This window comes from Macaca thibetana, chromosome 11 (assembly GCF_024542745.1).
Source record: "Macaca thibetana thibetana isolate TM-01 chromosome 11, ASM2454274v1, whole genome shotgun sequence".
Lineage (NCBI taxonomy): Eukaryota > Metazoa > Chordata > Mammalia > Primates > Cercopithecidae > Macaca > Macaca thibetana.
Window position 1 is genome coordinate 13381787 of NC_065588.1, and position 26675 is coordinate 13408461.

The 26675-nt window shown below is 44.6% G+C and overlaps 1 protein-coding gene across 1 annotated transcript; it reads left to right on the top strand.

The window, feature by feature from the left end:
* Window positions 1-2630: 2630 nt before the first annotated feature.
* Window positions 2631-22814, top strand: EMP1 (epithelial membrane protein 1). Its single transcript, XM_050748290.1, has 5 exons — window positions 2631-2829; window positions 17465-17582; window positions 19490-19586; window positions 19692-19832; window positions 20547-22814. The coding sequence occupies exons 2-5, from the start codon at window positions 17505-17507 to the stop codon at window positions 20714-20716; spliced, it is 486 nt and encodes a 161-aa protein (XP_050604247.1). The 5' UTR covers window positions 2631-2829; window positions 17465-17504; the 3' UTR covers window positions 20717-22814.
* Window positions 22815-26675: the final 3861 nt, after the last annotated feature.

Consider the following 26675-nt stretch of genomic DNA (forward strand, 5'->3'; position numbering starts at 1 on the left):
TTGCATTTATCTTTTTAAAATATTTACACAACTTGGCTTTCTATGGCACTACTCTGTGTGTGTGCACGTGTGTGTGCGTGTGTGTGCATGTGTGTGCACGTGTGTGTGCATGTGTGTGCGTGCATGTGTGTGCATGAGTGTGTGTGCATGTGCTCGTTTTAAGAGCTCAATACATTTAATATTTTCTCTCCAAACCTAGACATCTCCAAAAGCACACAGGAGATTTATCAGACCCATTTGGAAGGTGATGCTGTCTACTCACTTTAGGGTGAAATAGAGGCGGGCAGATGCCTCCTCACAGCCACTGCCAGGTAGTAGGAGAGGAAACTGGGCCTCCTGCTTTCTGAGTCCTGTTTTGAAAGCCCCTTCCTGAGTCCAGTATCTCTCTTTGTGAAATTCATGGAAATCCAGATAGACTGAAGGATTCCTCTACTCAAGTACTTTAAGAAAAGTTCCTGATTTTTTTCCTCTTGTTAAGCCTGAGAAGGAGGTAGGAGGGAGAATGCCTCCCCTCTGCTATTCCTTGGCTCCAGGTTTCTCTTTAAAAAATGCCATCAGACCACATACTCCTCAGCATCTGAGAACGCTTCCTCTGGGGTCCAGTTCTCCTTTCCAGGCAGCTGAGGGAAGAGAGACTTTAAAACTGGCAGAGGGCATCAGGGGTGAAAGGCAACCCTGAGAGCAGGAAAAGGCCAGGGAGACAGGCCGATTCCAGCAGGGGAGACTGGCCCATCTGGAGCACCAGGTCATGCCTGGGGATTCCCTGGCCTCACCTGCAGACAGCCTCCCCTCCCTCAGGGTTGGGCTGCTCAGAGATCACCGGGACTCTCAAACCACTGCTGGGAGTGGCCCCTCTCAGACAGGCACTTTTATTACCAAATGAGCAATGAGAGAGGGGAGAGGTGAGGAACTCTATGAGAAACATGCAGTCTTTTATCACATCATCAGTTTTCAGTGAGAAAATCCAGACCTTCTTACTTTTACAGAGCTAGAATTCAGTTCTCAGGGAAGTGCAGCATCCCTGTGAAGATGCAGCATCATCAAATGATTGTGTGTGTGTGGGTGTGTGTGTGGGTGTGTGTGTGTGTTATGTTTTCCTTATCATCCACCTTAGAAAATATTCTCTACATTCCCATGTTAAAATATTTTTTCCTAAAATCCATCCATCCTTACACATCCCAACCTCCTAAAGAAAGTAATATAGGTTCATTGCAGAAGATTTGGAAAATACAGAATTGTGACCAGATCAAACTAAAATGCACCCATAATTTTATCACCGAATTTGATCAACATTTTGATGAATAGCCACCAGTCTGTTTTCTATCTTTTTAGGGAATATAAGTTCCAAGAGGCAGGGGTGTTGTTCACTTCTGTGACTCAGTGCTCTGAACCAGGCCCAGTGAAGGTTGACGTGCAGGCTGTATTGACAGAATGAATGAAGAAATACTACACGTGCATATTTTGAATTGAAACAGGTCATCAGGGTGCAGCAGAGAATAACAGAAATAGAATTGCTTGGATGTGTTGACTTAGATCCAAGCTACTACTGGTAACGTACTGTATCTCCTAGAATAAGTCACTTCACCTCTCTGGGCCTGAGCTGCTGCTTCAGTAAAATAATTCTTGTAGCTAAGATTTGTTGAGTGCTCACTATGTACACTGTCATAAGCCCTATATATGTATTTCTCATCATAGCTTTATGAGTTACATACCTGCCATCTCCATTTTATGCATGAGAAAATAGGCATGGAGAAGTTAAGTGGTTCACCTAAAGTCACACAGCAAATTTGTGGAGAGCTGGGCTTGAACTCAGGCATCTGGGCTTTTACTCTCTCCAGTGGAATGCCTGGGCTGTGGGATGAGATGACTTCACAGGCCTCTCCCAGCTCCAGTGTCGAGAGAGAGAGAGGGGAGTGGTGCAGTGAGGTAGTTTGGATGATTACGCTACTGGCCAAGTTCAAGAAAGTCAATTGTGGAACAAGGTCCAGCTGATTATTGCAGAGAGCAAAGTTCTTAACTAGAGGACTTCCTCCTGGAATATGGGGAGTCCACACAGGCACTAGCAGAGCGTAATGAAAGACCAGGGATTCTCCGCTGTTCAATCAGTGCTCCATCACTCAGAGGCAGGGTTGCAAGGGCTCCTCATGTGTCCCCTTTGCCTTCAGGGCCTCCCTGTACAGCCACCCACAGGACAGTGCACCAGGGTCAGGCAGGGAAGTAAATAAAAGAAGGAATCTGATAATTCCTGACAGTGTGCAGCAGCTGATGCATTTAATGGGGGAGGAAGACTGGGAATCTCGCTTGATGATGACCTAGGACGTCAGCAGGACACTGGCCCCTTTACTCCCCCTCCCAGGCTGAAACCTTGTGTTTTGCCTTATGCCCATGGTAACCAAGTCTCCTTTTTGGTGAGGAGGAATGGGCTTCAGTAAACAGATCTATTTGTGTGATCCTATTACTCATTTGAAGCAATGTCACTCCTTTTTCCACTGTGGTCTGTGTGTCTGAGTCAGAGACAGCCTACAACAGGGTTCTTTGAATTGATGGCTCACTCCCAGCCACTCTTGACTGACTGCCAGCTTAGCAGGGCGTAGCTTACCAACAAATCTTTTTTTTTTTTTTTTAAAGCCAGACTGATTCATAGAAACTCCTTTAAAACACGGTGAAAAGAAACCGCCCATTACACACCCCAGTACACCAGCAGGGGAAACTTATAACCTCGGGAGGCAGGTCCCTCCCCTCAGTGCGGTCGCATACCTCCAGAAGAGCGGACCAGGGCTGCTGCCAGCACCCGCCACTCAGAGCGCCTCTGTCGCTGGGACTCTCCAGGTAAGACAGCTCCTAACGCTGAGGGGACTCTCAGCAAACCTTCTCCTTCCTTTCCACGGCTCTCCTTCTTCTGACCCCATCTAAGCTTTGCTTTTACTTTTTTCCTTTGCTATTTTTCTATGATCCTTGAAACTTTTGGCTCAAAGTGGATACAGAGACAACTTTTTCCAGAAAGTTCAGAAAAGTGTATTTTGAGGACGGAGTCTGGGGAAATCAGTGGGACGGGACTGAAATCGTGCCTGGCAGTGGCCGGGTTCTCGTTCTAGGATGTGGAGGGAGCAGGGACTTTGAAACAAACTGGGGTAGGATGCTGTTTATGGAGGAAACACCACACACCTTGGAAATGACATTGGGAACTGCCCAGATGGTTTTCACCTCAAATCAGTTTTGATTCTGATTGCTTCAGGACTTGAATTTTTTCTCTGCTCGCTGGTTGTTGGTTGGGATTTTTTGGGTGGTAGTGGATAGATAACTGGTTTTCAGTTTATTTTTGACATTGCTTTTCCTGCCTGTTTTCTTCTCTATTCATTTCTGTTTAAATTTAAGTATTTTTTTCTCCTCATAGGATGGGAAGAGGGGGATTGGTTTGTTTAAAGAAAACTGTTGGCCGGGCACGGTGGCTCACGCCTGTAATACTAGCACTTTGGGAGGCTGAGGCGGGTGGATCACCTGAGGTCAGGAGTTCAAGACCAACCTGGCCAACATGGTGAAACCCTGTCTCTACTAAAATGCAAAAATTAGCCAGGCATGATGGCAGGTGCCTGTAATTCCAGCTACTCAGTAGGCTGAGACGGGAGAATTGCTGGAATCCGGGAGACAGTGGTTGCAGTGAGCTGAGATTGCACCACTCAGCTGCCCAGGCTGGAGATCACTCTAGCCTGGGCAGCTGAGTGAGACTCCATCTCAAAAAAAAAGAAAAAAGAAAAAAAAAAGAAAACCGTTACAGAGTGAAAGAGAGGGAGGCAACTGGTGTTTCAAATGAAACGTGGGAGTGGTTCATTTGGTGGAAGCAGGAGCTGATGAGGATTCCAGATGCCTTCTCTTGGCCAGATGTGGAGGGCGGGGGAGGCAAAAGGGAAGCTGGGTTTGGAGAAGAGGGTGGGGCAGGAGAACATCTGTGCCTGTTAAAAATTGTTGAGTGGCTTTGTGCTTTCACCCCAGAAAAAGCTGCCTTTCAGTGCTCAGTGAAAAGATGGCATATCAGAAACGATAAAAGAACTTTTAAAAGCAAGTGGATGTGGAATTTCTCTGCATGGAAGGCAGTGATTGTTTTGAAATGCCTATCTTTTCTTTCGTTCCCAAAATGTGGTTGTATAAATGCAAATACTCATGCTAATCATGAAGTAAATCAGGAGGAATGAAGAAGGGTGCTTTTTCCTTTTTTTGTTTTTTTTTTTTTTAGGTTAGCATATTGGGTGAGTGTCTACTGAGGTGTGGCCCATTTCAACGTAAGATACTGGTATATTTTTTTTCCCCAAGTAAACAAGATGAGAATGACAGGATTCAGCTTGTCTGACAAAGTTAGGCTTTTCCTTTAGAAGCGCAGTAGGTTGGGAGAGAAGATTTAGATGTAATCAGCCCTGTGTTGGGCAGGCAACGCGCCTTGTAAAACTGCCCCGGGGGGATGATTGAGTAGGCACCAGGGCAACTTTTCAAGATGAAGGGAACTCCTACATTTGCTTCAAATGTTTATTATTTCCACACTACATGGATGTGGATTAGAGAAGCCATTATTAAATCAATAGTGTTAATATCCTGCGAAAATTATACAAATCTTTTAGTTCTGTGCAGGTTAAAACTAATAAGCAATGTCTGTCTAACCAGTCAGCGCACGGAAAGCCCCGAAAACGTTGGGAGTGTAAACCATCATGAACTGCATTATTTGTGGCAACGTTTCACATGATACTGCAGCTTTATACATGAGAAAATATACTACATGTTACTTTGCTGGAGTTTGAAGACAATTTAGCAAAACGCCGTTTTGATTCCTGCGCTCTGCTCTTCCTCCAAGAAGTAGTGAGAGAATCCCTTAGCTGTGAGAGTTTTTCTGGATTTCAGCTTTGACAATACAGAAATGTGAGGGTTATTCCCGCCACCTCCCGCCTCCCGCTCCACCCCTCCCACCCTCAGGGGCAGATCCAATTCCACCCAGACTCCGAAGAATGGGGCGGGGGCGGGGGCTGCAGGACATCCTGTCTGGCGCCCTGGTCAGAGGGCCCCCCACATTTTACATTGTTTGTGGGTACTACACTGTCTTGGGAGTTGGCAAAAGGCCATCAAGAACCAACTCAACTCGGAGCAGATCACATCCTTAGAATCTGGCTATCTCCCAGGACTGCTGGGCAGACCGCTGGGGAAAGGAAAGACGTCCCTTCTGTGGATTGTGGAAAGGACTTATTACGCCTTCCTCAGCCCTTCCTGCTTCCTCCAGAGACCAGATTAGGCCCATCAAGTTCCCAGCCTTGTCAGTGGGCTTCATGGAGACCCCCTGCCCGGGAATGCAGACCCTCTTGGCTTGCTCTGGGTGGTTCTAGGAATTTCAGGTAGTGCCAGATCCACAGGGGCTACTGGAGAGAGACACCTTGAAGACCTAGGAAAACTTGGGGATGAGGCAAGACTGCTTTTCTGTAGACTCTATGGAGCCTGGTGGGGCACATAACTGAACCGTCGCCACAGGAAAGGGCACGAGGCAAGTCAGTTCCATTTCATCCTTCGTTTCGTTCACAGAATTCTAAATTTGGGAGGGATCTTGGATCTCATTCATTCTCCTACTGTGTGCAGAAATCTAACTTTTACACCATCTTGAACAGATGGCCATCCTACAGATCTTAAAATTTCCAGATGTGGGGAGCTCAGAACCTCAGTGTGTATCTCCACACTCATTCCCCCAGCAGGCTAGCTCTAATTTTATTAAAGTTCCTTAAATCCAGCGAAATCAACTTCCTTATAACTTCCTGATTCTGCTGACCTGAAACAACTCAGAAAATATCTATTCTGGTTTCGTTGTTGCTTCACCCAATGATCCTTATCCTCTAAACACTTAATGCCTATTTAATATTTAATGAATACAACTTGATGGATCTACATTGCATTATCTTTTCTTCTTCTTCTTCTTTTTTTTTTTTTTTTTAGCCTAAGGCTCAGAAGGGCAGGGAGCATTTTTGAAGCTTGGAATTATGCTCTTAGTCAATCATACTCACGGGGTTTTTGATTTGGAGGTATTTTCATTTTCTAAATGCATGGATATGGTTCCCTCTTTAACTTCCCACATGTATGTACATAGCTGCCTAACACAAAAGCTCAGGCATATTTGGGACTCTCAGATGTACATACTTGGAGGGACACACCCAGTGTTGCTACCTACTAAGTCATGGTTACATCAATCCAATACCAGGACACAGGCTTCTAGCTAGGGGATTGTCCCATAACTTGGGGATTGTCCCATAACTTGGTCCATAGTTCACGTAGCCCACGCCTATACATTGTCACCACCCATCATAGTAACTACGGGAGCAGGCTGCCCATCAAATGTAGCCTCCTTGTAATTGCTGGCCAGCAATCTGGGTATCAACCCCTTGAGAAGAGCTCCTACATCTTGACCAGTGTAGAACAGGAATTTTCTCACCATAGGCTTCCCTTTTCTAATACTCTTCCCAGATCCGCCCAGGTGATCTTGAATTTCCGGACTGCACTTGCTATTCAGTAATGAAGGAAGCCCAAATATGGTTCCAGTTAGGGGTTTACTTGAATCTCCATCACCCAGCCCCGACATACACATGTCCTGAAACTACTCTTTGCAACACTTCAGTCCCTGGCGTCCTGCCTGGGTAAAACCATTTCCTTCAATTTACCTGGGAGAGTCACTGATAGTGAAGGAGAAAGATGAAAGCACAAACACCTGTGGTGATTGCTGCTTCAGTCTTTTCCTTTTTAACAAAATGTTTGGGTCAAGGTTTTCTTTTGTGTGGTGGAGATGGCATTTCCCTGGAACTACGATGGACTCCTCTGCTGAATGGTGCCCTTGGCCTTATGTGGCTGTGACAGTTTTTCTATTTGCTGAGCCTGTTTCATGAATTGTTTCTTCAAAGAGGGTAGTTAAACTAGAGAGCCCCTTCGGCACAGCTTGAAACCGCGGCAAGAATCCTGGAGCAGATGTCAGACAGCTGACTAGGAAGACAGAGGGGCAGTGGTGTTATCTAGTGGTGTTATCACTAGATAAGTGGTGTTATCACTTGTCTTTTGCTTTCGGAAGTTGAACCTGTTGGTTCTTTCACACCCCTTATGGCTCTGAGATTCTAAGATTCAGCCAGGCGTGGTAATCGAGCTACTTGGGAGACTGAGGTGGGAGGATCACTTGAACCCAGGAGTTTGAGAACAGTCTGGGCAACATAGACCTGTCTCTGAAAGAAGAATTTTAAACAGCAGGGCGGGGTGGTGCATGCGGGTAGTCCCAGCTACTTGGGAAGCTGAGGCAGGATGATTGATTGAGCCCAGGGCTTTGAGGCTGCAGTCAGCTACGATTGTACCATTGCACTCCAGCCTGGGTGACGAAACAAGACCCTTCTCAAAACAAAACAAACCAACCAAACAAAACACCAAAAAAGAAACGAAAAACAAAAAAATTAAGATCCTACCATTTCTGTTTTGAGGAATCCCTTGGGCTGACGCTAGCAGCTAGTTTAATCTGTAAAAATTGATAGAAAAGTGAAACAGGGCAACGCGTGGCATTGAAATGGGCATTTTTCAGAGGATTCTCGTCTCCTAGGTTCCTTGAGGACCCACGCAGCCTCCTCTGCCCCATCCACTCACAGATTCTTTAGGCATGGTGTTCCCCGGACTTACTCTCAGCCATGAGCGTTCACCCGGCACTAGGAATAAAAGAAAGAGGTTTGAGTAATTAAACGTAAAGGGTGCCAGCTCACATGAGGAGGGCAGGCTGAGTCTGCGAAGACATTGACAACAGCAAAGCATTCACCAGGAACAGAATCAGGCTCAGGGAGAAACTGAGCTGGCCCTGGGAACAAACTCCACCCTCTTCTCGAGGAGGGAGACCCTGCAGCATGAGGGTGTGGTGTATAGGTGTGGACAGGAGCCAATGAGGAACAATTTGAGAGGAGGAAGAGGAAGGTGTGACTAAGACAGGAGGGAGGGAGGGAGAGCAAGTGGGATGCTATTTCCCAGGCTGTGTGTTGAGGGAGGAGGCAGACAGAAAGACCTAGAAGTGGGAGAAAGAGCTAAGTTGATAGAGAAAGACAAAGTGGATAGACAAAAAGCTAAGTGGATGGAGAAAGAGCAAGGGAGAAGTGATGAGGCTGTTACCCCTCCCATCCTTCCGCTCTTTTTTGGGGACCACCTACCCTCAATGTTTCAGGACAGTCCTTCGGTCAGAATTGTATTCTTTGTCCCCTGTGAAGAATCTTTTGTTGCACTGGTTTCCTCTTGTTTTTTTCAGGATAGTTGACACCTCTTTGGTATCATTTGAGTTTCCGCTATGGGTGCCCACCAGGCTGGAACCTCTTCAATGTTTCTCCTCTTCCAGGTCAGATCAGAGCTGAGAGCAAAACGGGGTCCTTGATCCTTAGACCTCTCGTTTCAAAGACTCAAAGACCCTTCCCCAGGACGCTGGAGAAGGGGAGTTGGAGAGAGGTTTGCGACCCTGAAACAGCTAGCTTGGGGCAAGCCCGTGTGTTCACATTGATCTCAGAGAAAGTTCTGAAGCTGAGACCTGGAGCTTCCCTTTACTGAAAGATAGTTTCCAGGTCTGGGTGGGGTGGGGATTCCTGTGGTTAGAAGGTTAGAAGCTTGCTTGGAGTTTGCAGGGGGATCTGGTTCGGGCCTGTGGTGGCCAGGCAGGCTGGCTCTGCTGGGTGGGCCTTCTCCACAAAATGAAGGGAGAAGCAGTGGCCTCTGAAGACCATGTGTTTTTATAATTGACACAGTTTTAAGGGGTGTATGCTGACTCTCTGATTAACTCAGAGAATGTAGGAGGAAAAGAGAGAACAGTAGATCTGGTAGAAGTTCTAGAACTTCCACCAAACCCTAAGCCAAGAGACAGGAGAGAGAAAATCATGCCAGGTGGAAGAGCCCTGCCTGGAAGGTGCGAAATGGCTTCAGTTCTGATTCGATTCCATTTCTCCTTTGGGGACGTGCATTTCCTTCTTATCAAGGGGTTGGACTGAATGACCTCAGTGCCTCTCAACCTCTAAAGAACGAATTGAAATGAAGCCCTGAGCCCACCTGATGGGTCTGGGGTGTCTGTAGGCAAGGGGCCTCCCCTCCCAGCTTGCCGCCTTCCAGGAGGCTGCAGCTTTGCTGGTTGAAGCATGTTGCCGCCATCTACTGTTGGTCCCGCCCAAGCGCCGCTGGGGCTGGGCCACACCTAGGTTTTCTTCCCAAACCCCTAGTTATTATCTTGGCAGCTTCTCCCTTGAAGACATTCTGGCTGCCAGAACACTCCTTTGTCAAAAGCAGAAGGCAACTCACGCTTCCGTCCTCACCCAGGGAACATCGCCCGATCCCTTAACCAGCTGCAGTCTGGGGGAGTGGGCTGGGCCCCAACTTCACAGCCCAGGTCTGGCCTCAGTCTTTGCAACTGTTGCCCAAATCCACCCCCTCCCTTGGACACAAAGGAGGACAAGCGGAAATAAGAGAGTGAGGTTATTCTCCTTGGGAGCATTTGCAAAAACAATATTCATGCCGCTTGTTTGCTTTTAGCATAATCGTTGGTCTTCAGGCTCTGCCAGGGAAGCATAAGGCCCATTTCCCTGGCCTGAGCCTCTCACTTTACACAGAGGAAGAGACCAACCAACCAGGAACTGTGTGGCCCCCGCTCTGTGCCTGGCACAGGCCTTCAGCCCTCACGCTAATCCTTTGAGGTCTACAGGTCACAGTTCAGGTGTGGTGGAACCAGGATTGGAGCTGAGAAGCCCTGCTCTGTGCTACTTTGAACTCTGTGCCTCTAGGAGCCACTGACGAAAGAAGTTATGTGATTTTTCCAAAGTCAGCAGTTGGTAGGAGGCAGATTTATTATAAGAATATGGTTCTCCAATAGGTTCTCTCTCATATAGCGGGCTTGCCCCACTCGCAACCCACCCCTTGGCTCCTCACCCCTAACTATGTGAGACTCTGTGCTAGACTACACAGCACCAGACAAACACGACTTGCTGTATAATCACCCCCATTTATGATAGCCTGCATTTGGGAGATGAAAAAAATAATTGTTTTCCCTGCAGCATGTAGGTTCCTATTACTTTTGCTGCTTGATTGACGATGTTTCCCCTGGTCATAAAAACTGCCCTGTATTTTCCAACATCAAGTCCTACCTGAGGTTCCTTCCTTCCACACCAAACATGAGCTATGTAGAGGCCGAAGGAAATGGCCCCTGAGAATTCTTTTTCTTCGCATGTTTCCCACGGAGAAATTAATACCCTGCTTTCCCACTCCTGCATAAAAACAATATTGAGAATGGAAAAGTACACTTGATATAAAACAACAATAACAATGGCCAGAGAGGCTCATCCAAGGTCTCATCCACTCAGCCTGCCTTTAATCCCAGTCTTTTCCTCCTCCAGACACATCCTCTCTGGCTGCCCCCAGAAAGGAGTGCTTCCTTTTCTGCTTTTGTGGTAACATGAGCATCCATTTTGCCAACCAAATGATCCTTCATGGGAAACAAACACATCAAAAGCAAACCAACAAAAGCAAAATGCTCCTGACGTGCGCAGAGGACAGAAAGGCTTTCGTGCCACCCTGCGCGATGTCCTTAGGAAGGAGAGGCAGCTGCGGAGTTTCAGGTGTCACGCTGAGGAAGGTGGTGTGGGGATGGCTGACTCATGGGGGTCAGTTGACCAGAAGCGGCGGCTACGCCTCTCTCTCTCTCCTCATGCCTTGGAGGAAGGGCCATGTCTTTGGTCAGATGCTGTGAGAAAGCTTTCTCCAAAGTTTACAGTTATCCAGAAAGAGATCAGAATTTCACTGTCAGAAAAACATTGTCCAACAAAAAGGGAGTGTCTAGCAGTAATCTCAGGACTGTGTTATGACTTGACTGAGATTTTGAGATCTAAGGTGAGGGCCTCTGGTGAATCTTCTGATAACCTGGTAGTTCTTCTGTGAAGACAACCATGCTAGAAAGAGGAAGAATTAGTCTAGTAGGGTAATGTCACCGGCAGAATTAAAAGTGGTGGTGGTCGTTGCCAAGAGCACACTTGGACGTATTGTCAGAAAAATCATTCTAACTGGGGAGGGGATCCTGGTAGGTAGTGAGCTCTCCATGACTGGAGGAGGTTAAGCATGATTTAGATAGTTCTTTGGTCTAGATCTGTAGATGACTTTCTTGAACTGAAAAGGAATTTTAAAGACCTCCCTCTTCAGTCCTGAGATTCTATAATTCAAAGAAGTAGAGAGAAAGATTACATCTGCAGACAAACTAGCGTTTAGAAATTTAAGACATTCTCTTTGAATTCACTTATTTCCTCTTGAACAAAAGGCAACACACACATATATACCCTTGTGTATTCAAATGCACTCAGGAAACAGTCACGTATTTACGTAGGTATTTATATAGAAATATATAATAAAGTTTGCATACAATAAGATGCTCAATACATAGTTGTAGTAAAGTATTAAACAATTTCTGAAAAATAATAAAGGACTAAAGTCTATGTACGTTAAAAAAAAAAGGAAATATTTTCCCTCTAGAATTCTGTGGTTATTATGAAGTCTTCAGTCATTTTGACATTGATTATTTTTCCATAGGGAAGAAATTATGGGCATCCTTAATTCATTTATTTGTTCATTGAACAGATATTTGTTTGGTACCTGTCATAGGCAAGACTCTCCCTTCAGGGACTTAAAATCTTAGGGCTATCATTAGCGGTTTTAATGAAAAGCTATGTGAGGGCAATAAAATAAGAGAGAAAAGAAAACTACTCCTAACCTGTGGGTCTGGGAAGGCTTTTTAGAAGAGGTAGGATTTTAGCTTGGTTGAAAAGAATTTGATAGACTGTCACGGAAAGAAGAATACAAAGCAGGGCTTTTATTTTTGGAAATCCGAGGCCTGGGATTGCAAGGGCTGGCTTGAGGTGCTTGGAGCCTCTTTCCTGGTGATTGGTGGTGGTTAGTGGTGGGGGTTTGGAGGTTCTTGAGCAGGGGAGTGCCATGGTCAGATAACCCAATAGCAGGGTAGAAGATATGTTAGAGGGGAGGCGTTCAGAGACAGGGTCATGGGTGAGGCTGATGCCTTGGTCAGGCTAGGACCTGAACTGGACAGTGGCAGTGGAAATGGAACATAAGGAAGGATGTGAGATGAGTAATGGAGGTAGAAACTCAGGGTAGGACTGTGAGGTTTTGGGCAACAAAAGTGGAATGAGGGGAAGGGAAGATAGGACATTTGGCAGTGGTCATTACTGCTGTCTTCTCCCCAGAAAAAAACCTGGTCTTTCTTAAGCTGCCATGGAAATGCCAGCCAGATCCATCCCCTGCTTCTCAGAAAGCTCTCTCGTGCCCTCTTGTAGAGAAGGCCTCCATGATGCCTTTCATCTGGGAGAATCTTACCCATTCTCAAATGAATCATGGAAATTTGAGCCCCGAGGGCCTCCCCCAGTGTTTGCATCGTCTTCAGTCCCTGATTTCTGAGCACGCTCCCCTCCCACCCCTCGGCTAAGGCTAATTCTTCAGTGACTCAAGCCCCAGGATTTTGACCACTTCCTTCACTGAAGAAGTGGGTTTTTGGTTGCTCTGTTCTATTGTATTGCTCCCAGTTATTGTGTTTTAGGCCACACTTAAAGAATTGCTGCTGCCTCCAGGCCCCATGGCAGTTCAATAAGCACACACACTTCTGGACAGGAGGAAGTTATCTGACTCCTAGCTTAGCAATCACGGAGCCAAATTATGCACCTCTAAACTTCCCTTCTGTTTCTTAGAAGTCAATTATTCTCAAAGTCGCTGCAGATTTAGTTACCCACCAGAAAAGGAAAGGCTCCCATGTGGGCCTGAGTAATTTCTCACTGGTTAGAGAACCCTAAAAGTGTTAGGCTGCCTGAACAAAGGCAACAAAGCAATGTATGGCAGTCTCAGGTCTGTGTTCCTTTGATTGTTTCATTTGTGTGTGTGTATGTGTGTGTGTGTGTGTGTGCGTGTGTGTGTGCGTGTGTGTGTGTGGTGCAAGAGGGAGGCAAGAAGCCAATAAAGATTTAAATGGATGGAGATAACTTGAGAGGTTTGGTTATCCCTCTTTCCCTTCTCTCATGTCTCGTATTAGTTAGCCCTTTGGAGCTATAGCCACGAGCAATTTTAATCTTCTTTATTTTATTTTATTTTGAGATGGAGTCTTGCTCTGTTGCCCAGGCTGGAGTGCAATGGAGCGATCTCAGCTCCTTGCAACCTCTGCCTACCTGGTTCAAGCGATTTTCCTGCCTCAGCCTCCCCAGTAGCTGGGACTACAGGCATGTGCCACCACACCCGGCTAATGTCTTGTATTTTTAGTAGAGACTAGGTTTCACCATGTCAGCCAGGATGGTCTCGAACTCCCTCAGGGTTATTTCTATTAACTATAACTATATTAGCTATTCTGTTAGCTAAGAACTTTATCTAAATACTGAATGGTCAGTGTTTGTGAGGTTTGCATTAGAGCTAGGAGCACAAAGACACGTCTGCTGTAGTGCGGTCTGGGCAATGCGGAAAGAAAAGGAAGAACAGTGGTCAGAAACAAAAGATGGTGGTCAGAGGTAGGGAACTGCAAGCCTGTCCATTAGGACAGAAAAAACAGAAAAGGGATATCAGAGACCCGTGTGTGGCTCTGAGGTGCTGATCTCCATTTCTGTTAACAATACTTCTCTCCAGAGTCACCATACATGGCTCCTATACCTTCCTCAGTTTCCCACCCAGCCCCTGACTGCCCCTGTGCCACGTATGTTAGGTAGGTGAGGCTTAAGAAAGAGATCATCCTCCACTCACAGCGGTGGGTACAGAAATGTGTTCCTGGCATCCACATAGAAGTCAGTGGATGGCCTGTTCTTTAAAAATGCAATGAATTGATAAGCTCTGCTGGCCTAGGTCTGGGAGTCTAAGCACCACAAATGAACGCTGTTATGAGCATTCCCCTACAACTTTGGGACTGCCCAGTGCACCAAATGCTCTGCAAAAAGCAGGTTTTGCTTCAAAGTATTCAGAACTGCAATGCTGTGATTCTCTGCATCTTGGTTTGCGCTGCCTCACTAGGACTGGGGTATGCTTTCCACTGGAGAGTGCCACCCATAGCATTTTGGAGAGGGGTGACGGAGAAGTCTACTATTGTTTTAGTGAAACACACTGCTAAGAAGTAAGTAGTAGCCACCAACACTTCCAATGTATAAATTCTCATACATGGTATTTTCTTCAGTGCCTTTGTATGAAGCAAGATTCACAGTGGGGCAGGGAATGAATCTCCCCACAAGCTACCCTGCAAGTAATGGGTGGGTGGAAGTTTTAGGAGCAAGGGTTCTTCTGCTATTCTACTCTGCTATTTGATAAGTGTATAGACATTTACCCATTAGGTACCACTAATGGCTTTTTCATAAAGACCTCAATGATCACCCCCTCCCAAACTGAGGGGTCCCCTGGGGGCAAGAGGTATCTAGCCCAGTATAGAGACTGGGTAACTAGGGATGATTCAGCCCAGAAACTCAAGATGATAATTCATTCTGTTTTCACCTGTGTTGGGGGAAGGCCATTGAAAATAATGGAAGCCCCTCTAAACTGACAGTGATATTAGTAAAACCTGACAAATAATGGGCCAGTGAAAAGATGGAGAAGTTGTAGCTCAAGCTAAACAGCCTCTCCTTCTGGCTGGATACAGCAGCTAAAAGCAGAGAGAACTGTGTGTTTCGCACAAGAAGACCACTTGCTAACTCCAGACATTTTGCTTCTTTCCGTGGTGAAAAGACAGGGAGGGCACAATCACAAAAATCCAAGATGAAAGAGAGTTGCTCTTTTGCTTGATTCTCACATCCATTCTTCCAGCCTGCAATGGGCGGGGCATATGGTCAGCTGGATGCAGGGGCCAGGAACTCACACACACCACCAGGGCTGTGACGCATGGGTCCAGGTAGAGGTGCCGTGGGAGGGGTCATTGAGACAGAGAGTGTGAGCTGGGCAGAGGAAATCAGACTTGACTTTAGGGGTTACAGAGCAACCCAAGGAGACAAAATGCCGCTGAATTCCCAACACCCTATCAGGGAGGGAATGTTTTCTGTGACTCATTTAAGTGGCTTCACTTGGTGGATTATATTCTGTTATTGGCCCCTCCAGCCTTTCCCGCTTTTAAGAAGAGGATGTTTGTAAATTAGAAGCAACAGGAACAAGAAAGTCATTTGAAGAGCCCGAGGAGGATTAAACATCAGTATTCGTTATGTAATATTTGCAATTCCCTGCAATCAGCCTGTTCCTTTCCCCATAGGGGGCAAGGAGATCAGGATCTGGTGAGGTGTGAATCTTGGGGCGTATGAGGAAGTTGGGCTGAGAAAGTGAACTGTCTCCTGGTCTTTCCCGAGGGTGTGCTCTTAAAGGTCTCCCCGCTTAAGGAGCAAGGGTCAGACAAATGACAATTTCTAAGAGGACTGAAAGGATTTTATACACCCTGCCTCGTGGACTACACAGCAGATACCTTATTACTTGCACTTAACATGGGGCAGCCTAGCGATTGAGTAACTGGGTTGAGTTGTCAACAGCTACCTGGCTTCACTTATGAATAATAGTAATAATAATAACCACAGCTAAAGCAACCCCATTATTAGTAGCTGCCATGTGCCAGACACTAGGTGTTTTACATAAACAATCTGAATTCATCCTCACACTTCCCTTTGCAATTGACATTGCGACTTCCACTTTCTAAATGAGGAAACTGAGATGAGCGGTCAAATAACTGGATACGATTCTAATTCAACCTCTGATTCAAAAAACTCTTTTTGCTGTGCATTTAAGTCAAGCAGAAAATTGTGGAGGTGTGCTAGAACCCGAGAAAAGCAAAAATGAATTTGAATGTGTGGGGAGATTATTAATAGCAGACATGAAAGCTCCAACCTCTCCCCTGAAAAGGCAGGATAAACGTCATAATTTTTGCATTCGCAGTTAAATTGGACACATGAAAAAACAGCCTGGTTTGGAAGGAAGTGGCCAGATTGGGAAGGGGCTGCTGGAGAGGGTCAGGGAGAATGGTGGAAGCAGTGTCTGCCTCTCATTCCTTGCTTGCAGAGAGCAAGGCACCCTGATGTATATTAGATCATTCTAGATTTTTGGTTGCCTGATGAAGAAAGTAAGAGGAGATAAAAGGCATGTGAAGTGTTGGAATTATAGTATCAGTGCTCTCTAATAAATACATGGTATGGCATGAAAGTGGCTCAAGCACATTCAAAGCATCAATTAAATTAGGTGGAGTGAGAGAGGGCAGTGGAACAACTGCAGGACGTGCCTGGCCATCTCCTCCCTTGGTTAGGGCATCCATACATCCATACTGCCTAGGGTGTGAATAACCTCAAGCCCTTTCCTTTTGATGTCCCTCTGAGCCTGCACTGCTTTGTGACAGTCTTAGGCATGACAAAGCTCTCCTTCTGTAGCTGACATAAATCAGAATAGCCTCCCCCATGTGTATCCTTCACACTTCCTTTATTTCCTAGGCTTTATGATCAATGGGCTCCCTTCTTCTCTGCTGCCATTACGGCTGAAAACTTTTGTTTATCCATGTACATTCTTAATCAATGTTAGTTCCCAATGCTCCCATCCTGTGATTTATGCATTTGCCTATCTTCTGTATTGAGTCCTGAAGGGTTGGAATTTGTGTAAATGTCATGTACAAGAAGGCACATTTGGTGGTATCTCAAGTTGCATACAGAACCATCACACTGAGCTGTGGAAAATATGACTCTCTGCCCAGACCAATGGCAGGCTTTCTGCCATGAGGCACACAGAGTCCAGAGGCTCAGGTATAGTAATACTAGTCTGAAATGCTCAGTCGGGAGTGACCAGACCATTAAACTGTAATTAGGTTGTTATAATTATTGAAAACCAAACAGCATTATAATAATAGAATTGTGTCTTTCACATTTTATATCTCATCCAGGATCAAATTAGTAGCCTATTCAGTATATGGGCATTGAGTAATAGCTGCTATTCTTCAGAAGGCATTCGCTTCTATTAAAAGTGCTGGGTGAGCAATTCGATGAAAGCATGGACATTTTCCTAGTGGGAAATGGACATTTATATGACATTGTTGCACAGAGACCTGGAAATTATAAAGGTCTACTTCTTTGAAAATCAAAGTCCTATTTGTAACCTCTAAAACACAAACAAAATAAAATAGTAGCAGTTATCATAAAATGTTCTTGTTCCTTATTTGAAATAGAAAGTATTAGAGAAATGAGTATGTAAATGCCTAAGAAGAAACCAAATTCTGTTTCCATGTAGGTACGTATAACTGGATGAATAGGCACTTAGGCAAATCAGAGCTAGGTTACAGGGTGTTTTCAGGAATTTATGATTCGATTGTGATGGTTTTTAGAGCAGCTCTTCCCCAGGTTAGCAGAGAGCCCACATGTGTGGGAAAACTGAGTCGTCTTATCAAATCCAACAGTAACCGTTTTTGTCCCTTTCTTTTTCTTTTCAGAACTCTTTGCTCACGAGTTACCAAAAAACCAAAAGCCAAGATGTTGGTATTGCTGGCTGGTATATTTGTGGTCCACATCGCCACTGTTATTATGCTATTTGTTTGCACCATTGCCAATGTGAGTAATATGCTTTTGTTTATTCACTCATTGAGAAATCATTCGAATATTTACATCAAGTGCACAAAAGAAGTTTAAGCCACAGCCCTTGCCCTTCATGAACTCACAGCTCAGTTGTGGGAAAACAAAATAAACACACGCTTGCCCCTCAAACAATTAAATAACAAGAGGATAAAGGTGAATAGCCACAGGAGCGATCCTGCCAGAGCTGTAGGTGGTTAAGGGCTGGAGGATCTAGTGTGGCTTCTTCGGGCTCTAGAAGAGCCTTCCCAGAAGCAGGTGTGAGTGGAGCTTGAGGTGAACCTGGAGGACTGGTAGATGACTGAGGTTTCTCTTAGTGAAAGAGGGAAGGTGGAAGGATCATAGGGATGCATTCAGGTGGGAGTGCTAGCAAAGGAGCACATGTAGGAAGGACAAGCTTTGGTCAGAGGATAAGGAGGACACACACCTAAGTGGCCGGAGCCGGACTTCCCCTTCTGAGAAGCTTGATTAGAAGGATAGATAGGAAGGAGAGGATGACAGGCTTTGACTGCCAGACCAGCGAATTCAAATTTTGAGCAAAGAGTAGCCTGTGAAAGCGGAGTTTTGCAAGATTAACCCAGTGCCACTTAATTAACTAACTCAGACAAAACAAGAAAAAAAAAAAGTGGAGGGAGTCTTTTCTCTCTGAACCCTGGGCTACTCTGACCTCTAGTGGTGGTTTATAGCACCCAATTTGCTTTTACTTGTGCTTTTCTCAGAAAAAACAAGCCAGCTCCTTGGACTTAAAAACCAAGGCCACCAATCACTAGGCCGGCAAACCATGGTTTCAGAATCTGTTTAGGTCCCTATCACAGTTAAAGTATAAATGAGTTTTAAAGTTCAGTTAGAAGAGCTTTGCAAACATTGGTGGGTGTGATCATAAGCAAGGCTAATTTAAGAATAACTGTGATAAGGCAACCTCCACCCATGCAACCTCCTCATTTTGTAATTTAGCCATTCTATATGTCAACTCTTACATCTATCCAGATAAATCTGATAAGCTTCTTCAAAGTGTATTAATGAGCTCCAAAGTGCTGCGCGTCTGTGAATTACCAGCCCCTAATATACGGCTCGGCACACAGCTGTTTATTGAATGAAGAGCAGGGATTGGCGCAGGTGATTGCATGTGCCTGGCCCCGCCTTTCCAGTGTGTGCATTTGTGTGTATGTAGACAGAACCCTGCACTTGTTTTCTATTCTAGAAGGATGATTCCTTTTCTTGGGCCAGGCAGGAAGGGATGGCGGCACCATCATGAGCCTGGGGGAATCCATTCAAGTCACCCTTCAACTTTTAGTAGCCCCTACAGGAAAGCACTTGCTGTAGTATTTTACTATCAAATTACTTTGCATGTTGTGACAGTGAAGTTTGATCCTTCTGTTTAGATGAAAGGGGCTTATTAACCACCAGATTCATTGTTATTTTCCCAGTAGGTCTTATGTTTTTTAATTGTTTCCAGTTGGACATTTCACTTTTTTTTCCTGGTCAACCAGGGATTTAAAAGAAACAATCTTGTTAGAGTATATGAATTGCACACACTTAAGCCAGCTTCTTCATCCTGGATTTCTGTTTCTCAGAACCTTAGAATTTTAAACCACTGTGGTTGAATTACTTCCGTTTATTTTAAGTCATGAAGATCGTAGAACCCAAAGAGGGCTAGGTGATTTCTTTCTGGGTTTCACATTCTTCTGTCTCTCTTCTCTTGGGATCTTTGTGACTTCAGTTTTAATCGGACCTTATTTCCACCCACAGATAGGCTGCTTAGCCATCGTTATGGCTAGATAAAGTGTCTTCATTAATATTTGATCCCGATGCAAGCTGATTTGTTATTTTCTTTTTAAATCAGAGGGTCAGCTTTCAATCAACATTTTCTTTCCTTCTGGTTTCAGGTCTGGGTGGTTTCCAACGCGGGAAATGCATCAGTAGGTCTTTGGAATAACTGTACCAACACTCTCTGCAATGGGACCCTGTCATACGCCCATGAAGGTATATATAAAGATATTGACCCAGTGCTGACAATAGGTGTGGTCAGGGAATGTTCGGCCCCTGGAGTGACCCCATGCCCTTGTTCTCCTCGCCCTGTGTCTACAGATGCCCTGAAGACAGTGCAGGCCTTCATGATTCTCTCTATCATCTTCTCTGCCATCTCTCTCCTGGTCTTCGTGTTCCAGCTCTTCACCATGGAGAAGGGAAACCGGTTCTTCCTCTCGGGGGCCACCATGCTGGTGTGCTGTGAGTATCTCATGGGTTGAGTCCAGTTTACATTGTTAAGTCCATCTTACCATGGGGGCTACTGGCAACTTGGACAGATTAGCACATGGTTCAGTGAAACTTCCTTGTGCAATTTTCTCCTCTGGTTATTTGTTCTCTCATGGAAAACCTTGAACTGCTGCTTGGGTTAAGAACCCTCATCTTCTTCATTGTTCAAAACCAGTGCTCCTCGGTAGCTACCAAGTGGCAGCGCATTATCTGTCAATAGCACGTGTATACAAGACACTTGAAGAAGGCAGAAAGGTAGGAGTTCTCAGAAAGATGAAACCACTGCCACAATGCACACAATGATTGTGATTCTCATTTAATTGTTGTTCTTTCCCAATATACTCGGGTTGGTGGAAGGACGTGCTCTTTTTCATCCCTGATTAGCTTTCCTAGACCCACAAGGGCCAGACAGAACAGCTGGGTGGTAGGCATGAGGTTCTGTGTTTTACATCACACTATGGACACACAAATGAGCGCAGATATGGAGAGCCCAGACACCTCTAATTTATCGACATACCATTGAGCTTGGCCCAGGGGACATCCATCAGAACTCCTGTTTAGGGACAAACAACCAGAGTTCATTTTCCTATTGCCAATGAGGGAAACAGGATCTTCTTAAAATTAGAAAAACTTTTTCTCGATGTTAATGTAAGAAAACACACTGACACATCTCCTTTTCCCCTGCAGGGCTGTGCGTGCTGGTGGGGGTGTCCATCTACACTAATCGTTATGCGAATGACTATCACACCTACTACAGGTCGGAAGATCACCACGGCTATTCCTATATCCTGGCCTGGATCTGCTTCTGCTTCAGCTTCATCATCGGCGTTCTCTATCTGGTCCTGAGAAAGAAATAAGGCCAGACGAGTTCACGGGAATCTGGGGGGTGGGGAGGAGGAAGCCGTTGAATCTGGGAGGGAAGTGGAGGTTGCTGTACAGGAAAAACCAAGATGGGGAGGGGGGAGGGGGAAGAAAAGGGGGAGCTCAAATCCCAAACCATTACTGAGGAGATTGTCTGCTGCCAAGCCCCCGCCCTGGGGAGAAAGTAGTTGGCTAGTACTTTGATGCTCCCTTGATGGGGGCCAGAGAGCCTCCCTGCAGCCACCAGACTTGGCCTCCAGCTGTTCTCAGTGACACACACTGTCTGGGGCCCCATCAGCTGCCACAACACTAGCCCCACTTCCGAGGTGAATTCTGGGTCATGCACTGAGGTCCACAGACCTACTGCACCGAGTTAAAATAGCGGTACAAGTTCTGGCAAGAGCAGATATTGTCTTTGTGATGAATACGATAAGCCTGGAAGCCATCCTGCCCTTCTGACCCAAAGCAAAACATCACATTCCAGTTTGAAGTGCCTCCTGGGGGGGCTTTGGCCTGCGAGCCATTGTCCCTCTTTGGAACAGATACTTAGCTCTGTGGAATTCAGTGACAAAATGGGAGGAGGAGAGAGAGTTTGTAAGGTCACCTTGGTGGGTTAGCTAAACCAAGAAGGAGAGCTTTTCACAATGGAAAACCTGGGGGATGCTCAGAGCCCAGTCCAGACCTCACACACGGCTGTCCCTCATGGAGACCTCAAGCCATGGTCTTTGCTAGGCCTCTCGCTTAAAGCCAAGTCAGTTCTTCTGGAGTTTCTCTAAAGTTACTAGTGAACAATTTGGTGGTGAAAGTACTACACAAACTGTGGGATCCAAGGGGCAGTCTTGCAACAGTGCCATATTAGGGTTATATTTTTAGGATTCCCCTCAATGCAGTCAATGTTTCTTTTAAGTATACAACAGGAAAGAGATGGACATGGCTGCTTGTAGCACAATCCTATTACTCTTCCTGTTAACTGTTTTTGAAGAAGTTTTGTCTAATGATCAATATTGAGGATCAGGGCTCCTAGGCTCAGTAGTAGCTCTGGCTTAGACACCAGCTGGAGTGATCAACTCTTAGGGACCCTGCCTATCCCACTTCACAGGTGAGGCATGGCAATTCTGGGAGCTGATTAAAACACACGTAAACCAAAACCAAACAACAGGCCCTTGGGTGAAAGGTGCTATATAATTGTGAAGTATTAAGCATACTATATTTCAGCCATGATAAGAACAGAGTGCCTGCATTCCCAGGAAAATGAGAAAATCCCATGAGATAAATAAAAATCTAGGTGATGGGCAGATCTTTTCTTTAAAATAGAAAAGGAAAAACTCTTGTAGTACCTAGTCAGATGGTAGATGAGCTGCCTGCAGCTGCAGGAGCACCTCTATATAGTACTTAGAAGTAGTATGTTATTATTCCTGGTTAAGCAGGCATTGCTCTGCCCTGGAGCAGCTATTTTAAGCCATCTCAGATTCTGTCTAAAGGGGTTTTTTGGGAAAACTTTTTGTTTATTGCCCTGAGAAGGTCTACCCCAGGGAGAATCTGAGACATCTTGCCTACTTTTCTTTATTAGCTTTCGCCTCATCCATTTCTTTTATACCTTTCATTTTTGGGGATTTGTTATGCCATGATTTCTGGTATTTATGTAAAAGGATTATTACTAATTCTATTTCTTTATGTTTATTCTGGTTAAGGAAATGTTGAGGGCAAGCCACCAAGTTACCTGGGTTGGGGTTAGAGAGATTGGCCAGCAAAAACTGTGGGAAGATGAACTTTGTTATTATGATTTAATTATCACATGGTTATAGAAGGCTGTCTTAGTGCAGAAGTATACTTACATATCAGACATATCCAACGGAAATACTCAAATTTTGTTAAGAAGTTGAACTATGACTGGAGTAAACCATGTATCCCTTATCTTTTACTTACTGTTCTGTGACATTTATGTCTCATGTAATTTGCATTATTTTGGTGGATTGTTCTAGTACTGTATTGGGCTTCTTCGTTAATAGATTATTTCATATACTATAATTGTAAATATTTTGATACAAATGTTTATAACTCTAGGGATATAAAAACAGATTCTGATTCCCTTCATTGTGTGAATGTTTTCTTTCTAAAAAAAATGTGGAAAAATATGGATAGTTGTGACATTTATCCCTCATTAACTGCCTATCAGTTTGATTTGGACAACTTGACATTTATTTGAGACATTAAGCTACTTTCTGGTAATATATTAGGCATTTCTGCAATAGCTCTTTCAGGCAACTGAATGTTATTAAGCATAGTTTTATCTTGCTTTAATTAAACCTCTTAGGCAAAACATGAAACTTCATAAGCTAATACATTAGAAAGAGTTTATGATTTTAAATCAGAAATGCTTGTGACATTAAGAAATGAGGCACTTGTAAAGTTTCTTTGAAATAGCCAGCTCCTCTAGTGTGTCTTCAAAATATAAAGTGATTCACAAAGGCACGCATCACACCTATTTGTAGCAGCCCATTCATTACATAAACCAGGGCATACCTCTGTGGGCCCTGTGAGTGAAGGGAGGCTTCACTACTTTCTGTGAGCAGTAAGGACTGGCAACTTTCTGTGAGCGATTAGGACCAGGTAAAGACTGCATATCCTTGTGTCATGTCAGCACCAATACGATAAGGAGGGTTTGAATGTGGAGCAGGCAATCTTCCAGCCCCTTCTTGTCTCGGATGAAATAACTGCACAGAGTAATGCACCAAAAATACACAATGGAGGCTGAAAAGTTCAACATATTTTAAATCCATTAATCAAATTGCATTGATTCCTGATGCCTTCTCAGAGGCCTACATGATTTCTTAGATTGCTCTGAGAAATTATCATAAGAGGTCCACTTCCCTCACTTAGCTCCCCCAGGGATTTCTTTTCTCCTGTGTCATACACCCAGTCCTAAATCAACCCCCCAGACTATCTTTCCATCCCTTCTCCAGAGGGAACTTTTCTCAGACTCTGCAACAAACTCCTGGCTCTATCCAGAGTGTCCTCTGCTTCAAAGATGGGTATCTTTCTCCTCAAAAGCCTGGATGGTGAATGGGGGTGTATTAGTCAGAATTCTCCAGAGAAACAGAAACAATAAGATTCGCATGTGTGTGCATATATATAAAGGAATTGACTCACATGATTATGAAGACAGGCAAGCCCAAAGTCTGCGGGGGGTGGGCCAGCAGAGAGCTGGTGCTGCAGTGCAGGTCTGAAAGTTGCCAGAGTCCCTTTTATAGAGAAGCTTAATAAATATTTGTTGAATTAAATGTCTTAGGTGGAGACAAATAGAATTAAAGTGGTTAAGTAAATACTCTTAGGTGAAATTTGTGCAAATTATGAGTGTAAAGAGGGTGAGCTACAGAGCTCTCCATGACCACTCAAGAATGGGACCCACAGGCAAATGATAACTTATTCATTGATCAAGGTGATAAACTTGAGTTATCAAATGATTAATAGATAACGATCTCACTTTGCCTTGGAATTAGCCATCGCAGTCCCTGTGTTAGAACCCCACTGGCTTTCAGGCATGGAAAAAAATTTCAGAAAGGCCTTGAAAGAAGGCACATGAAGACCAAAAGGATATCGAGCAGGGCTCCATACTTGAATAAAGGAAGAAACTCTCTTCAATGTTTACTAAGAAATAGATAGATGTCCTAGCGAAAATGTTTAAAAGTATTTGAAGAAGAGCTAGATTTTGTAGGGGGAGAGAAGGGAATAGGATAGGCTGCTGGGAGGCAAAATGAAAAGAAGAAAACTTGTTGGAAATTTTGGAGTAGATTGTGAGGAGAGGTGACCCATTTTAAAGATGTACTGTTTGGAGGTGAACACGACTTTCAGAGCACACAGCAGATGAGGAAAGATATACACTGATTGTGTGGAGCCCAAGGCAAGGAGGGTTTTTGGAGTCTTAAGTGGCCTTGTTTCTGAAAGGGAGACATGTGGAGCCTACTCCTGAGGTGGGAGGCTGGGGAGGTGACCATCAAGACCTATACTGATAAACAGCTAGGGGCTGGGTGCTGCACCTACATGCTGGGGTAATAGAAAATGAAGCAGACATGTGTCCCATCTTCCTCCAGCTTTCAGTCTAGCTTGGAAATCAGTTTCATACCTAGAGAAAATGGAGGCTCTGTGGGATGTAGATGAGGTGGGATCATGGATGCCTAGGGAAGGGAAGAAGAAAGATTTTTCAGGTCTTTGCTCTTCCTTGTGACCCTATCTCATGCCATGAGCAATTGCCTGGCATCTCCTGTGGATTGGACCACTGCTGCATTTCTTATTTGCCAACATTACTTTGTCCCAAATGCCATTCCTTTGTTCCAGGGCCTCCTTGTCTTCCATCTGGGGAACTCCAGGTGAGGAGCATTATAATAGCTTCTTTGCCTTTATCTACAATCTCTCCAACCTGTCCTTTATGCTGATGTCAGGACAGGCATTGATGGATGCTTCTACCACTGTCAGGGCAGGGAGGGCCAGAACACTAGCATAAGATGTCAATGTGTATATCCATATGTCAGGTCCATACTCAACTCAAGCTTCTGGTTAACTCCTGATCTATTGGCAGCTCCAGTTCCCAATAAGTTCCTCATCTCCATCTGAGACCACCTCAGCCTGGACTTAATTGTCCACATCACTATCAGCATTTTGGTTAAACCCATTCAACAAGTCTCCAGGAAGCTCCAAACTTTCCCTCATCTTCCTGTCTTCTTCTGAGCCCTCCAAACTCTTCCAACCTCTGCCCGTTACTGAGTTCCAAAGTCGCTTCCACATTTTCAAGTATCTTTATAGCAATGCCCCACTCCAGGTACCAATTTCCTGTATTAGTCTGTTTACACACTGCTATAAAGACATACCTGAGACTGGGTAATTTATATAGAAAAGAGGTTTAATTGAAAAAAGGTAACAAAGTGAGCCCTGATTCAAAAATGACTGTCTACACATGACACATGAGGGACTTTATGATATTAAGAGATTCATTAAACAACAGTGGGTGGGGAGGAAGAACAGACTTTTGAGCTCTTCCCAATATAGGAATGTGTTAGTTCTAAAAATTTTCTTAAGTTGTTTGCTTGGAACTTAGAGTATATTTTTCTATAGGAAAAATTCCGAGCTATTTTATTTATGATATGGGCTAAAAAGACTTCTGTAATCTAGCCTGGAAACTTAATAATCATTCAACTTATTTTCAATGAGATATGACTGTTTACATTCTGAAACCTGGAACCCTCTGTTGCCCTGCAAATGCTTTAGGAAAAGAAGAGTGTGTCTGATGGAGGCTAAGATGGAAAGTGAATATGGATCCATATTCAGAAGACACGGCTGCCTTAGGGCAAGGAACAGCTTTTCCCTGGCCATGCTAAGCGTTTGACATTGATGTGGGAGAATATGGCATTCAGTATGACTCTGTCTGGATATATATAGTTTTGTAAATTGGGTGTTCTTAAGTTGAGACTGCATGTTTCATTCCAAAATCAATCTTAGTTTTCCCACTTTCATTAGCATATTGTATTAGTCCGTTTTCACACTACTAGAAAGACATACCCGAGACTGGGTAATTTATGAAGAAAAGAGATTTAATTGACTCACAGTTCTACATGGCTGGGGAGGCCTCGGGAAACTTATAATCATGACAAAAGGGGAAGAGGTACATCTTACATGGTGACAGGGGAGAGAGAACGTGCAAGAGAAGGGAAAACTGCCTTATAAAACCATAAATGTTGTGAGAACTCACTATCACAAGAACAGCATGGGGGAACCACCCTTGTGATCCAATCATCTTCCACCGGGTCCCTCCCTCTACACACCAGGATTTTGGGGATTACAATTCAAGATGAGATTTGGGTGGGGGATCAGCCAAATCATATCACATATCAATGTTTAAATTCAGTTTACCTGAGAATTTTGAATGATTCCAACTCCTTAGTATAGTCATTTACAGGCTTT